We start from the raw sequence: 17,042 nt of genomic DNA, 5'->3' as shown, positions 1-17,042 counted from the left end.
ACACGTTAACCAAGGCGGAGACCAATTACAGCGTTACAGAAAAGGAGTGTTTGGCCATTGTGTGGGCGCTTGGCAAGTTTCGCCCATATTTATACGGCCGATCTTTTGACGTAGTGACCGACCACCACGCACTATGTTGGCTGTCGACGCTCAAAGATCCATCGGGCCGCCTTGCCCGCTGGGCATTGCGAATCCAAGAACACGACATCCGCGTGGTGCACCGTTCCGGGCGAAAGCACTCCGACGCTGACGCGCTATCCCGATCACCGCTTCCCCCGAAGGCCAGTGACGACTCCCTCTGCGAGTGCACATTATCCTCTCTGGACGTTGACACTATCGCTGCTGCACAGCGTAATGATCCCTGGACTGCATCTCTGCTCGACCTTCTCTCGCATACGTCGAAAGTTCCAGCGTCACGTACGCTTCGGCGCCAAGTGCCTCATTTTGCGATTCGCGACCAGCTACTGTATCGACGCAACTACGCCCCAGAAGGACGCACCTGGTTACTCGTCATTCCGAGAATCTTGCGAGCAGAACTCTGCTCCTCGTTCCACGTCGACCCTCAGTGTGGCCATTCGGGAGTCTTCATGACCTACGAAAGACTTCGCCACCGCTATTACTGGCGGGGAATGTATAATTTCGTTCGAAAGTTCGTCCGCTCTTGTCATGAGCGCCAACGCCGGAAAGCGCCACCGCACAATACCGCCGGTGAACTCCAGCCTTTACAATGCCCATCCCGACCCTTTGATCGCGTGGGCATAGATCTCTACGGGCCGCTTCCGTTCACTCCTGCCGGCAACAGGTGGATAATCGTTGCGGTAGACCACTTAACCTGTTATTCGGAGACTGCTGCTCTACCAAATGCTACAGCGCAGGAGGTCGCCAATTTCCTACTTCGTCGTTTTCTCCTTCGTCATGGAGGTCCACGTGAACTTTTAAGCGATCGAGGCCGCGCCTTCTTATCTGAAGTCATCGAATAACTGCTTGCTGAATGCGCTATTGTTCATCGTAAATGCACTGCTTATCATCCACAGACTAACGGTACCACGGAACGCTTTAATCGAACTCTTGGTGACATGCTCGCCATGAATGTCTCACCTGATCACTCTAATTGGGACCTAGTTCTTCCGTTTGTCACCTACGCCTACAACACCGCGACTCAGGCCACTACCGGATTCTCACCCTTTTACCTTCTTTACGGCCGTCATCCTTCGCACACCATCGACACCATTCTGCCCTACTGGCCGGACCCATCTGAATGCCTGCCGATCTCGGAAGCCGCCAGACAAGCAGAGGAGTGTCGCCAGCTTGCCCGCCGATTCACCTCGGACGACCAGAACCGCCAAAAAGCCGTTCACGATGCCCAGAACTTGACTCCCACTTTTCTCCCGGGCGCTCTCGTCTGGTTGTTACTGCCACACCGCACGCCTGGGCTCGCTTCAAAACTCCTTCCGAAGTACGACGGTCCATACCGCGTTGTCGAGAGAACATCACCCGTTAATTATCTGGTTGAGCCGCTAACGCCACCGTCCGACATGCGACGTAATAACCGCGAAGTCGTTCACGTTCAGCGTCTCAAGCCGTATCACAATTCTACCATCCTTCCAGAAAACTAAGTCGCCAGGATGGCTCCTTTATTTCCGCGGGGACATTGTAAGGAAGATGAGGAACGTGCGCGCAGTCAGCAGCCTCGGCAGCATCAAGCGCGCAGCAGAGGCTCGGGCTCGGGGACTGTGCTCGGTGCATCGTAGAACCGGCGGTAGCTACGAGCTACGATCCTCAGAAATGACTGTTTCTTGGATTCGAGCTAGTGTTCGCAAGGTCACTTGTGTTTCCAGTGCATAAATATTTGTAAGCATGTCTAGATGCGTTTGATTCAAGCAGCCCGCAGGTACGATCGATGCAGCAGCTTACAAAAGCACATTATCGTACTTGGCCGACTATAAAACCAGTTTGTGTTATTTATTTACGGCGGAGTAATCGCTACCTGAAGCCGGACGATAGGCGCTGTTGTGCAGGCGCGTCAGGCGAGCGACCTTCGAAGTCACGCGTTGCAGTATCCCACAATCTGTTAAAAATATTTGCCTTGCTCGATTGTGTTACGGGTATTTCGAAGCCTCGTTTGTTGAATAACGTTGTGTATCACGGAGGATGACGTCATTCTTGCCGGCAGTGATCGAGCCATGAGCACTGCTCTCTTCACGGTATTTTGTGACGGCATTTCGCAGCAACCTTGGATAATACGCTGCGGCCATCCGCTTTTAAGGTTCCTTTCCTGTTTACTTGAGGAATCACTTGGCGTTATAATCGTAACATGTTTGATTATGGCTGGGCAGCGTGACTTAACATGGATGCTAGATACGTAGAAAAGGGGCAGGGCATGCGCTGTGCTCACAACTGGATTTTGAAATGTTAAGTAGAACTGCCCAGTCAAAATTATGAATCCGAAACTTGGCATCCTTTCAGTCATTCTATGTTATTTTTGTTGATGTTCCTGAGACCAAAATCCTTCCGTCGGGTCATATTTTTTATCGCGTTATGTACGTGCAACTACGGTACTTTATTAAAGTTCTTTAGCAGGATTATTTAGCTGCGAAATTGGATTGGAGAAACTTTATTGTAGGTCGGTAGGACGCGCGTCAGGCGCTGGGGACTATGTTTTTGAGACATCGTGAAATTGGGGTAACCTATATCTACATGTGGACGTATTTCCTAATATGTAATAATTTACATAGAAATAATTATTAATGTCATAACCTCATTTGTTCAAGAGAGGTAGATGTGCAATTAGGCAGCGATTGAAAAGCTTGACTTCTGGAAGTTTGCAGAGGAACGCACCCAGTAAGAGTCATTCAGATCCGCTGACCTTGAAAAATTGCCCGAGTTTTCCTTCACGGATGTATTTCGAAACGGTGTAGATATTCGGAGGGACCGCTCCACCAGAGTAGATAGACCGCACTTTGCACTTGCACGGAAATTTATTATTACAACATGAGGCCAGGGTTCTGGAACGAAATGTTTTTTGTTCTGATTTTAGTTTCATTCTACTCAAAAAGATTCCGTGCCGGTTCTGCTCCGGAACAAAAACAAAAATGACACGTAGCGTTTCATAACTGTTTTGTTCGTATGCAAAAATTTTCGAAGCAAGGCAATGATGAACACAATGTAGTTAATTTTTTTAGTAAGTTAATTATGAATTCTGAGATTATGCTCGGGGCCTTCAGTCAACGCACTGGGCATAATCTCGGAAGCAGCACTTAATCGAGTGTACTCGCCGAAATGCGCGATCGCTGTTCCGACAATATGAACTTAAACAATAACACTTTGGTAAAAAAGCGTTCTACCTGTAGAAAACGAAACGCGCTCTTCAGCGCGCAAGTGCTGGGTTTCGCTGCGATGCCGATCTGCTCGCGCACCGAGGCTCCGAGCGACAAGCTGAAGTTAGTGAAGCGCTCGACCGGCTATCGCTCGGATTGCCGACTTTCTCGTTGACCCGAAAACCGACGAAAAATATGTCGGTTTCACTCCGAAACCAAATAATAGCGTTTCTCTTACGTTGGCGTTCGGAACAGAAACATCGTTTTCCTTCGTTTTTCGTTTTGGTTTTCGTTCCGTTCCGACACACTGTACGCAAGAATTTTAATGCACTGAGGAGCTGCATTAAAATATTGTTTAAAATGCGTTAAAATCAAACTGCACCTTTTTTTTATGGCAGTGTAATTCACTCTCGTTTTCAGAAATGGAAGGTATTTAGCTTATTCTTTAAATTGGCAGTAAAATGACAATCTTACCAGTTCAGTGTGTTGCAGTAGTTCATGTTGAGAGAAATTATCTTCAACCCAGGAAATGGCGTAATGGCATAGAAGGCTCCTCTGTGAATAAAAAAAGAACCCGAAGAGCAGAATTAAGACAGAAACACCTCCCGAATTTGCTTCAATGCACAAGTGAAGCCTACCAGAAATATAGCTTGAGATTGTCCTTTTGTCATCATAGAACGATCGTGCAGGCGTCTTAAATGCACGTACATAATCCTAGGCGGCTTTTCAGCATCGACCTCCCGACTCCAACAGGTTGTTGCTTGTTGAATATTAATGTTTACGCTGTTCTTTTTTCTGGATTTCCTTTGCCCCCTCAGGAGCCACGATTTAGCATATTATCAAGGTTGTGGCATAAGCTCAAGCATAGACACAATAACACAGGAGTACAGGAGCTGCACTACAAAGCACGAAATACACAATAAGATGAAAATGCAATTAGCCTTCACCACAAGCGGTATAACTGCGTAGATACTTTCTTCAGACTTTATGTCTATACGCTTTGTGACAACCAATCTCTAATAACTCCTATAATATACTCTTCACAATTTCTGGGTAAACACCGCACTGTATGCACAATCAACCCACAGGTGAAAAATATTTAGAAATCTTCAATGGCTTCAGAAACTTAAATTTATGTGTACTTAAGGGAAAAGTTGGAAACTCCGTGAAATGATGTGAAGGTAATAAAGTGTACTTATATTCCATGCATTTATTTGAGCGATAATATTGCTTGCGCGCCTCTTGATAAAGTTGCACAAATTGTGGAACCTGCTGTTTCTTTTATTAGAGCAAGCACGTCAGTGCCAAAGGTACACTAGCAGAAACTCAGAGTAGGAGCCACTGTCACTGAATGCGGCAGTACATGCATAAACGAGGTATCGAACACATTCACATTTAGGAGCCCGTCCCGCAGTTTTGCGAGGACGTTTCTGAACTGAGTTTGATTCCGTTCGCCATGAGCCGATGACAATTTCAAGGGCCGCATGGAAAGTTAGAGGTTCTAGGAGTTGTTTAAAGCAAAGGCCTGACCTGTACCTGCGTGTATTACCGAGTGTCGCATTCCATACCTGACTTTATCAGAGATTGCGTTGGGGGCAATGCCCAGTTGCCGCGTGTGTCTAGCTTCGCTGTAGCACTCAAGAGCGCATGAGAAAAATGAAACATTGCTCGAATATGGCTCTTGGAAAGATTTACATCCGTGAGAGCCATACTAACATTTTACCCGTTCTCTTGTATCCTGCGCGCTATAAAAACATAGCGGTCATGGCACGGCTTCCTCACAGCCTCTTATATTTTCTTGCGTGCCAGCTCAGAGATGATGGGAGCAAAGCGCGCAGTCTTTTCATTTCTTTCGAGATTACCCTCTATTGGCAGTTTTTCCTACGGCGATCCCAATCGGCACCCTGATTAATTGCACTGACTAATTTAGAATTCTGCCCCGTTGCATTATTGTAGACGCACTTTGTGTTAAGCAGTCCTTTCACCGCCTTTTCCATTTGTTACCTGACAAAAACCGTCATCATGTGATTTCTTAACGAGAGCGCCTTCTTTGACGACTTCACACGGGTTCGCTGTGAAGTCCCTCCCTTTCGTGTCTCTAGAGCGTCGTAGTCAGTCGCAAATGGTATCACAATGTAGGTCTCAATGAGACTACAAAGGGCAATTTGTCGCAGAGTAGGTAAAGTTAACGGTACGGGCGTAGTTATTTCCAATGTAGTCGAAAATACAACGCACTATCTGCAGGATCAGCGCACCTGACTTCCTTGAGAAAAAAAAAAGCCATGTCAACAAAAGTTGAGGCGAAAGAAGACAACGCCTAGACATGCATGCGTGCAAGAACGCATGAAAAAATCAACATGAATAAAATAGTCCTGAGAAAATTTTAAGGACTGTACAGTAGGACGATGAAAATCGTGCAAAAATTTGTAATTTTACTAAACTGAATGTTCTGTAACGTTCCTGCTCGAGTACGTATATACAGGGTGTCGCACATTAATTAAGTGAAACTTTAAAAATATGCAAATGCCACGTAACTCGACTGAGCCAAAGTAATGTTTTTGCCGTCTCTTGGTGATACACAGATTATTTTTTCCATTCCGCCTAAGTATATAATTAGTTCTAATTGACTAATCAATTTCTCCAATAATATAATTAGATTAAACATATCGATGAGAAAATTGCAGAGCAACGTGAAAAACTCCCGATACAGCTTTTTGTCCCTCAATACGTGCTAGAGAAAAGTTTTTCCGAGCGTGCAAGAAGCCCGCCACTACACACGAAATTGCATCTCGACTGGACGCGCGAGGGCAATGGACAGCCTCCGCGGCACCATCGTGGGGTCAAGAAGAAAACATTAGGCTATGGGCACGTTAAAGAGATTGGCAACCGATTTTTGAAGGCCCAGTTTGTTTTTATGGCACAAGGAAAAGCTGACATTCGGTATTGTTTGCACATAAAGCGGTTACTTCAAAAAAGTTCATGGATATTTTGCGAGCAGGATTTTCCGATCTCAGCGGCATCCAAAAAATAAGGTCCCTCCTCCAGCAACGCTCAGAAGTGAGAGCAATGCCGATAGGTTTCCTCGCAAATTATGAACGTCGCGCACCGTTATGCTTTCCCAGGGGTGAGTGCGACTGTGGTTAACCACCTATAAGTTGACCTCTTCAACCACTTTTCTGAATGAAAATCTGCTAGAATGAGTTTACGTTGTTGTAGAGACATTTCTTATATTTTTATCACGTTTATCCACAAGTGCACGCCAATGTCCTGGCTGGCTGGAGCCCTGCGTCGTTATTTTTTCGATAGACGAGCCAAGCCAACTCTCCGAAAACGTCAAGCGAAGGATGCGCCGCTTTTCTACACACTGCAGACGAAGGCTAACCTGCACATTCTAAATTAGAAATAACGTTTAACAGAAAAAGAGTATACTGCGCTTCAATAATAATAAAAAGATCAGGAGCTGCGTACGGTAATATTGGTCACTTATGCACCTTCATGCTTTTTGCCGCGTGGGGACGAGAAAGTCATTTTTCGCGACTTTTAGTGGAAAAAATAAAGATAATAATCGGCGTTTATTGATACAAACAGGGCTTGCTTTAGCCAATAAGATAGACACTCTTTCCACCAGAGGTTACCTCGATTCATCTTCAGAGCGATTGCCTGTCCCTATAAGTTTCGGAGCTTGAGCGAGCTCTAGCCGGCAGCGCACGCTGTAAGCACCGTGGCTGTAAGTAAACTTAACGGCCGAAAGTCAATTCCGGTGAGCGATGAGAGAGCGCGCTCTACGCACTCCAGCCTTGGAGATGGCGCGCAGAAGCTTGTGGCCGCTATGGCTTCCGGCATGGTGACGTATTTCCGCCGCCTTGCACTTTGACCATTTCGAGCCGCACGTTGGCGGCGTTGCCCGCGCTATTTGGTTTCGCATTATCGCGCGTGTTTCACGCGAAACTGAGACACGGCGGCACGACCTCTGCTTGTCAGACGCACTGGAAGTAATCAAATGGTTCTTGCTCGGCGATTACATGGTTGGGCATACATTTCGCTGGCCACGTAATACTTAATGCTTCGAATCGTGATGTTCTCGCTCCTTATGCGCTCTGCAATGAAATAACCAGTGTCGGCATACGGCGGAGCCGTAATAATTCGTCTGGTGTAGTATACCTCCGACATCTGCGCGAACAGCTTGCATCGCAAACGTAAACCGCTGTTCCCGCCTCGGTCGCCGCGCGACCAGTACCTGGAGCTCGACAACGTCCATCAAGAATTGCACCAGCCTGTCAGCGGTGCCACGTTCACAAAGCGCGCGAAATGCGATAGCGGGTGCGAGAGCGACATAACACCCGTCGGATGCGGGTGTTGCCGCGGGCACGGTCGCCTAAAATCGCCGTTAAGCTACGCACCAAATGCCCGAGTGCGCTCCAGTGCGTGGCTTTCGAGACCGAAGCGCGACAACTTAACGCGCCCTGTGGCTTGCTGCAGTCGACTCCATGCCAAGAGTACGTCGGAAATGCGCTCCCTTGCTCTCAACCCGAGGCGCATGGCGTTAATTGTGGCCGCAGAAGGCCAGTGCATATGTGCATGTTTTACATGAGCGCTAGTCCTGCGCGTAGAACCGAGCCCACGGAACTCTAAGCGCGCGTCCCAGAAAACACGCGTACCCTGGTTGTGTGCCGTGTCGAGTGACTCTAGTGTGATCTCCTTGTGTGAAAATATGGACCTTCTAAAGAGAACTCAACATTTCCCTATGTCTGGCCATCATATTGTCGGAAACTCGCGTGTCTCTAGGCGCGAACAACACGATCATCTCTACAAAGTTATTCCACCCTTTTTCCATGCAAATGCATTTTCGTGCCTTCTTTTCCCTAATAGAGGAATCACTTTTACATCTTCTATCGCAGATATTGAATTCATGCCATCGTTCGAGGCAGCCGCTGCTGACGACATCTCGAGTACCGCACGTTGGTCTATCATTGCTAGCGTTATGTGATAATGCGCTTCTGTCTATTGCGCCCACTCCATCTGTAACCGCCTTTATGAGACCACTGAAAGAAAACTATTAAATGCTAGTTTGAACACAGCACTGCTGAGGAAGAACACACGTAGGATCGCATTCTAATGCTTCAAGAACAACGGTGAAAATCAACCTCACCAGCGACGACTGATTAACCAGCACAATCAGGTTGATTAACCAATAAGGTTCATTAACCAGCACAATCAAGGTGCGTGTTGCAATTCTAGTTTATGTTCGGGAGTTGTGCAGCCTGATACTTGAGCAACCTGAAGAAATGGCGCTCTCCGAATTTCGCCTACCATTTCATACACTCACTCAAATCCTCCATGCAAATGTTTGCCTCTCCCCCAATGTAAAGTGACCAAACTTTGTTACTCATTTTCATTCATTCAAATATCGCGTTACTGTGGTAGCAAATACACTGATTTGAAAGAAATAACACGTCAGGACAGCTGCTACAGAACGTCTCTGTCTGAATCTGCAGTCGTTATGCTTATTTCGATATGGTAATATTCCTGTCCACTTCTGCGAAATTGTACTAAGATAGTGGTTGAAAAGCGAAATGATGGAATACACAATGGTGAGACGTAAACTATTTGTAGTTCTTAAGAACTCCATTTGCCAGGCTACGCTCAAAATACGTCGTAGTAGGTCTGTAAAAAACCTGCACACCATGCATGTAACGCTAAATACTGCAAGAAAATCAACTCCATAATTTATTCGTATGATAAAGGTTTCTCTCAAACGCTTGTTGATGCATATAGGACGTATAATTATCGAAGACGCTGCACAGGTGACCATGGTCAAAATGCGTCTCACTGCGCAAGAAATTTCATCCAAGGCCGAGGTCGCAATTAGGGTTTCTTGGTACAACCCTTCTAGTGTTGTTAAAGTACTGCTCCAAAAAAGACTATATTCAAAACCAGCAAGAAATTTAACCACAATGTGTGTGTGACATATCGCGCCTAGCATTCTTCGCTCAAAGGAAACACCTGCCAACTGCCACAAAGGTCACGTGGCTGATGCATAGAAGTTATGAGAATAAGCGTATTAAAAAACGAGGAAAACGGTATTTTGTGGAGACTTTACCAATAACAGGCAGCGAACTGGAAGTGACCTTTGTCCTAAGCTACCTTGGCTTCGTTCGCAAATGTTGCGGACAGATTTCGTCAGATGTAAAGCACTCATGCGAATTGCACTTTTTATCACATGTGTGATACCACTGCAGCTGAGGATACCGTATCGGTCCGCCTCGTTTGATCATGCTTAAAAAACTGAGTCACGTGCCGAACTTTCTGTTCCTCGTCCTGTGTTGGTACCCTAATTCAACTAATGGCGCTTGATGTCTGTCATTCAGTGTTAGCCCAAGACATTTAGGGAGGAAACTCAGCAAGGAAAGCTTTTTGTATTGTGTCGCCTGTAGGCAACAATCTTCCATAAATAGTTAAGAGCTCGCCTGCCGCCGGCGGCGCTGACCGGCAATGCTCGACTACGCCCATTCTCACGCGGCTGGAGGCATGCGCTGAAAACGCAGTACACCGGCTCAGATCCAGATTATGGGCCGTATAATGGCTGTATCGTTTACTTTCCATTGTTTTCATTATATTGCTATGGAAGGGGCCGCACCGCCGCTGTCATCAAGATCGGGCAATTGCCTCCACAATTGCCTCCACATTGCAATCCACAGGAAAGGAAGAATGAAAACTTAAGTTGGCCGTCGTAAAAAACTGCCACTGAATAAATATTCGCAGATGAAATGGCATTAGTTTCCTTAGTATTTCAATTCCTTCCTTTTTTTTTTTGCCACAAGCACTCCTTTCGACACTATACGCATGCAGCAGCTGAAATAAGTTCGGAGAACGCATCCGTTAGGGAGTGCGTTCTGCAGCGACTGGCACTAGAACCTTTCCGTCTTGGTAGCCGTGATCGACACAAATAATAAATTACGTTTGCTTGAAACAAGAGAAATGGCTAATTCAGATACGAGTTATTTTGAGCGCTTGTGATGTAATGTTGCATTGAATAAGTTGGCAGAAGCTGATTCCTATCGTCAGCCAATTCGTCAGGCTGCTTGTTCCGATGGCAAATATAAATATCGAGCCAAACTTCTATCGCCGAGCACTTTGGATTCATCAGCAAACAAATGCTAAAACAGGGAAATGTGAGAAAAAAAAAAGCAACCGTTACTTTACTGCCCTCCACCTCCCCCCCCCCCCCCCCCCCGCTTGAGTAGAAAGAAGGCTGCCAACAATACCAGAAACCAAATCTCGATGTACCACTAATATTTCTCATGCCATTTTTTCCCTTAGCAACCATCGTGCCTCTTGCCATATCTACATGATAAGTGGTGCGGAAGCGCTTTTACCTATGGCAAAAAGCGAAAATAAATTAATATTATGTAGAATCGTTACGACACAAGGTCGCTCATTTGGCCGCGTACAACGCTGTTATCGCTGCACCACTAAGGAGGGCTTGCCGGTAAACTCCCATTTGTCGCAGTTCTATGAGCAGGCAATGCCATTAATGGAAATACTACACACATATGCCTGCTTGTGTACAGTTCGTCGTTATTCTGCCGTAAGAATTTGTCTGTATTACGAGTGAAATTTGGGTCTGTTAAAGGCGTACTTCCTCGCAAAAGTTCAACTGAAGGACTGCGCAAATGAGCAGCGCATTGTCAGTTATGCTACATATCTGCGTTGTAAGTTTTGGAAACGTTTAGGCTTACTATACAAAGTGTTCAGGCCCAGGCGCTCCGGATTTGTATGGGTCTTCCTCGAAGTGCGTCAACGGCGGCAGCCATTGCGATCGCCAGAGACCACCTCATCAAGACCCACACCGCAGCTGAAGCACTAAGAGTGCACGTAAGGCACCTCGCCCAGACTCCTTGCCACCATCTATAGCCTGTCTACCTGCGGACACACCACGCCCCTCGTTCTGCCGAACGGTATCCGCACATAGTGAGGCTATACGATCTTGCTTCACACCAGCATCGAGACCTTCAACTCCACCTTGCTGCCTCATTCAACCAAAGATCAACCTGACAATGTCTGGCGTGCGGCAAAAAGCAGATACGTCATCGCCGGCTTTTCAACAGCTTACCTAACTCCTATTACACGAGTTGGACCCAAATATACATTGACGGCTCTGTCCTGCCGAAGAACTCACGCACAGCTGTCGTCATTCAAGCAAAAGCCACCAGTATCAAATTGAAAACATCTCACTTAACCCTGTCGACGGCATCAGCACTCGCAGCGCCTCAAGTCGCTCTACAGTGCATTAATGACGAACCAACACTCAAATGGTCGATTTTCTGCGACTCGAAGACGGCACACCAGTGTTTGCTGTAGTAGCCTTACGGTGCGGTCCACATGAAAAGTTCGTATTTGAAAATCACAGAATCCACACACCACTTGACCGACAGAGGACATGAAATAATTTTTCAGTGGCTGCCAAGTCACTGTGGTATGAACGGCAATGAACATGTAGATCAAGCTGTTCGTTCAACTCTCGTATAGAAGACAACGCCTATCGATCCCGCAGTCTCGGAAAGATGCTACAAGGGTTCTCCGCCCACTTGCACGCCAATGCATTACCTAACAGTGGAATGAACGACATATTATGCACGGTTAATTAAAACATGTTGGCGGGCTAGTTGGTTAGAATCCATGATAGAGTGAATAAGCACGACTGAACGAGGACGTAGCAATGAACCGATACACAGTGTCTGTCTTTGTGTATCTGTTTCTTGCTACGTCCTCGTTCAGTCGCGCTTATACATTCTATCATGGACTTTATGCACGCCCGTTTACACATCCTGGATCCAACCTTAACACTGCGACTACCGCCAAGACTTCCCCGAAGAAACACAACTCTTTGTGTAGGCTGTAGTTGGGCGTCGCGTTTACCAACTCCTACGCATTCGCCATGGGGACGGCCGACACCGAAGCATGTGCATGTGGCGATTGCGGCGACGTGGAAATAATTCGTCATGTTCTTTGCCAGTGCACGCAGTACAGCGTCCAGTGACAGTCGCTTTCCTTCGTGCGGAAGCAGTTGGACGACCAACCACTGTTGGAACAAAGAATTTTGAAACATCGACGTGACTTGACTTCGCATCAGAAGGCAGCTGCAAGCGCCACTGCGTTTCTTGAGATAGACCAGCCGTTGTGAACGCCTGTGATTGGAACGCCTTTTATGTCACCTCCCTTCCTTTTTCTTCTTTTTTCGCTCTTTGTCGTCTCTACAAACTCTATATCTCCCACCCCAGTGCGGGTTAGCAAACCAAAAATTCGCCTGTGCTTAACCTCCCTGCCTTCCCCCTCGCTCTCTCTCTCTTACGCGTACAATTCATAATGGCTGCGTGAAGAAAGCTATGCTTAAGTTAAGAAATATATCGGTTTAAGATATTTTCATTTTTCTTCCGCTGGAAACCTTTCAGTATTCTTAAAACACCACACGTCATGCCACTCATCGCGACATTGTTGTTAGATACCGGCGAGACTGTGGCAATATGCACGTTCTTTCATTTGATGTATACTTTCTAGAAAGCATAAAATTCGGTGCCTTACGAATCGCGTCATTAGGCGGTAATCGTAAATTCCTTTTCATATTGCCGCGTACGCTTTTTGAAATCATAACAAAGCAATGGTGCTCTTGGCGAGTACATTGTGATCGACCGCCAACTTCCTCCGGCCACGCCATTAGCTTTCTATTGGCAGTGGAAATGTGCCGACGAGGTCTCTTCGCAACATACTTGAAGGCAAGAAACCGCTCTAAAGATGCATCGATGTGAAAGACAACACACTTTCTTTCCTATGGTACATTCACATTCCGCATCTCCCCTTCTAATAACTATGGTCATAAAGGTAGGCCAAGGCATGGCGAGTGGAACATAAAACGTGTGAACCAAAAGACATGCCCGTTTTGATCTTTTTAAGTTAATCACCTTCGCATGGTCACAGACGCTGATGCAGGCAGCCACTGCGACCATTGCGACGCCAGTGCTGTGTAGAGCCAATCCACAGACCGCTTGCCTTTCACTGCTGGGATGGGGAAGCTGCAAGGAAAAGTGCGGGTTCATGACATATGTAGCACGTGACAATAAATTCTTTCAGCAAGACAGGCACGTAGTACCTATGTTATGTTATCATGGCATCGTTCATATTATGAGAGCAACCTCAGGCGGTAGCATCCTTTAAAACTGCTTCTACACGCTCTGTTACGACAATCTGAAAGCGGAGTCTTGGAACTTTCTATGGAATATTGGAACAAACCTGATGGAGATTGATAAATAGCGAACCCAACGGTACAAGATCCTATCAGCAATCCATGCAAAAAGAGACGAAAAAGGATTGGACGCGCTTCTCCGCTTGGGCAAGCTATTTCTAAAGCTCCCTACTTTGCGCTAATTTCTCCATTAGATGCAATGTCTGCCAAGCGCAACGTTTTAGTGAAGTCAAAGGTAGCGCTAGCTTATTCTGCATGATTCAAAGTGCAGCAGCGCATTATGACAATCCGGCAAAAACAGAAGTGCGCGGACAAACGCTGCCTTTTAACCTAATTATTACAATCGATGAATGTATATCTCCTTGTGTGCATGTATATATATATATATATATATATATATATATATGTGTGTGTGTGTGTGTGTGTGTGTGTGTGTGTGTGTGTGTGTGTGTGTGTGTGTGTGTGTGAACTCGAAGAAACAAAACCTCTGCACCTATATTTATTACTCAAATCAGAAGGGCCAATGACACCAAGCATAGCATAGGGGAAATTGCATGCACTTGCTAATTGTAATAATGAAATAATAAATAACTGAAACTGAAAGTGGATGAAAAATAACTGGCCGCAAGTGGGGCACAAACATATACGTATCCGCATTACGCCTGCGATGCTCTACCAACTGAGCTACCACGGCGCCGTTTTGCCATCCTTTCTCGGGGGTACTTTTCTTTAGGTACTAGAACTATACTGGGTGTTTTAGCCAGTGCCCCAACTCACGACCATCACGATGGTTAGTTATTGTGGTAATTATACAACAAAGGAATCATCGAGGAGCAAGCTCTTCCTGATTTATTTCATTCTACTACAGGTGGTGTACATTCTGCAACAATACATGGTGTATTTAATGAAGGAAAAATGAGACATCCACCCAATCGTAGCAATTGTTAGAAAGCAAATCTATACGGATTCCTCGAAAGAAATTGAAGAAAAATTCGTCCTGGTCCGGGAATCGAAGCCGGCACCACCACCTTTCCGGGGCAGCCGCTCTACCATCCGGGCTAACTACGCGGCTTGCCGATGGCAGGGCGAAGTCGAATTTGTCAAAAACTCGAAGCGCTGTAGAGCGATAGGAAAAACTCCCGATACAGCTTTCTGTTGCTCAATACGTGCTACATAAAAGTGTTTTTCGGAGAGCACAAGAAGCCCACGAATACTCGCAAAATTTCCGCGCGACTGGCCGCTCAAGACACTGTTGAATAGGTGCATCTTTCTCGACTGTATTCTTAACCCTTTACGCACGGTAAGAAATAGAAAAAGAAACTTGCTAGAAAGAGTTTTTTTTTTGCATCCAAGTGATTTTGATGATGATATAAAGCAAGGCCTTACAAAAGTGCTTGGTGGAAAAGAGAATATTACAACAGAAAAAAAAGAACTTGTTACACTATTTAAACGGTGTGCTTCACCACACACAAATTAGTACTTGTTCTCAACGTGACGTGCAAATGATTCTGATGATCATATCATGCAAGACCATGCAAAAAATTGCTGTGATAAATGTAACCTTTACTATAACAGTTTGCAATGTAACAAAGGTGAACTTGACTGCACACAAGTGAGTCTATACGCTCCCAACTTCATTCTTTGACAGCTCCCTAGCGCCATCAGACGCTATTTACCACAAGCACAAATTAAAGCCCTCCATCTGAAAGAAGCGCAGAGCAGTACATGAGCTCAAATTGTCTTCAGGCCTGGAAGATAAAGAAAAAAAGACACTTGACGACCTGGTCTCGTCGTTCGTCTTCGATACGAGTTTGCACTTTATTAGCTCAATTGGTCATTCGTTTTGAGGGCCTCATTTGAAAGATGGCGCTTGTCAGTGTCTTAAATTATAGTCATCTCTTAAGTTTTTGCCCTTGCCACACGTCATGCTTTTACATTTTGGAGCAGTTTGTTGCTTCTTGCATAAATCTCGGCACGGTACCAAAAATAAGCAACCTAAAGTTTGCAACGTCTTCGCCCTGTCCTTGTATAACTTTCTGAAGCTACTAGCTGAGCTCCAAGGGCAGTCTGGCTGTACCGCAGCTAAAACAGATTTTATGTTCAAGCTAAAATGGACGAAAAAACTATACATCTGGTAGATAACAAAATGCAACTCAATGCAAACAATGAACAGCGCTGGTTGTCGAAAACAACAATAACAATAGCACTCCAACAACCAGCCCGCATTTTTTTTTTTTTGAAGTTTCACTGACGGTGTCACCTGTCTACTGGGTTTCCCTCGTGATTGCCCAGCGCCGGGTAGATGGGAACTCCCGGCAGGTACTTCTCGAGGGACTTGACCGTATACTCCATGATGTCCAGGTTACCCGCCCGTGACGTGTTCCACACGTCGTGCGCCACCATGTCCCCCGTCCAGATGACGTAGTCGATCTACATGCAAGGCGTCGCTTGTATGAGGCACTGTCAGGTTTGTGAGAGCCAGTGAGATCACTGTGCGTTTTGCTGCTGCTGTGTGTTCGCTGCTTCCCGAAGCGCCTTTGTCGTTTCCATGGTTGACCAGTTAATTTCTAGAGTTGACTACAATGTGATAAACGTCCCTATTTCTTGCGCGTATCCTGCTGTAAAAATGAAGGCACCCTAACTTCAGTGGCCTAAAACGCAGGGATATTTTTTATTAAATCACGCGAATTAGCGCTGTTTGGAGAGGGAGAAAGGAGAGCAGCTTTAGCAAAAGAGCGAGATCTCAGCGCCTGCAGAAAAATCGTGGGGGACGCTCAAGCGCGCTCTTTCCGCCACTTTTCCAAGCAACCCTGCTACCGTGGCTTCGCTGTTGACGCAGCGGATGCTGGGAAGAACTATGCAGTATTAAATAAATTGCGTGGTTTTACGAGCCAGAACCACGATCTCATTACGGCAACGCCTTTAGGACAAAAAAAAAAAGAACCACGGGTTTCTAAATAAGCCAGTAACATTAAAACTTCACGATAGATTGCACTTACGATTCCGCCCAATTTGCTTCTTAAAGTTTCTGAAACGTAGAGTTCTCTTGCACCAATGGGAAACGTAGCTGATAGTGGCAGCGTAACGCTTTCAGACGCTTGCTGAAGAATTTTTGTCGCAGAAGCTGTATTTGACCAACACGCATTTAACATCGCACAAAAACTTGAAGCACCATTTCTTTTTCTTTGCAAAAGTTGAACTCGCCAATATGGCAGGGAAGCGTTCCCAGTGTTACGCCGCTGTCAAAGCACACTAATGATGCTCCTGACTACTTGCATGTTTGACCTACTCCTGAAGGCCGATTCAATCCGCGTATTTGAAAAGTTGCCTAAACATTACCCAAACGACGGCCCTAGTTCTCCTCAAATATAAGAAAGTTGCCCGGCTTAGTCTACCGAGGGCACCGGAAAAAAACAAACCAGTAGCCTTGTAATACAAGCGGAAATAGGGAAAAACCAACGGTTCCGTAATTATTTTGCAACGCT

General features: G+C 46.0%; 1 protein-coding gene across 1 annotated transcript in view; it reads right to left on the bottom strand.

Moving 5' to 3' along the window:
• Positions 1-17,042, bottom strand: part of LOC126523488 (sphingomyelin phosphodiesterase-like) — a 124,248-nt gene that overhangs the window by 54,758 nt on the left and 52,448 nt on the right. Inside the window, exons 6-8 of the mRNA XM_050172093.3 lie at positions 15,818-15,987; positions 13,277-13,387; positions 3,792-3,872 (exon numbers count right to left, since the gene is read on the bottom strand). Coding sequence (XP_050028050.2) covers positions 3,792-3,872; positions 13,277-13,387; positions 15,818-15,987 — 362 coding nt within the window. The remainder of the gene's footprint in view (positions 1-3,791; positions 3,873-13,276; positions 13,388-15,817; positions 15,988-17,042) is intronic.

Source organism: Dermacentor andersoni, chromosome 6 (genome assembly GCF_023375885.2).
Source record: "Dermacentor andersoni chromosome 6, qqDerAnde1_hic_scaffold, whole genome shotgun sequence".
Lineage (NCBI taxonomy): Eukaryota > Metazoa > Arthropoda > Arachnida > Ixodida > Ixodidae > Dermacentor > Dermacentor andersoni.
Note: the sequence above shows the minus strand (reverse complement) of the source record. Positions and strands in the feature narration are given on the sequence as shown.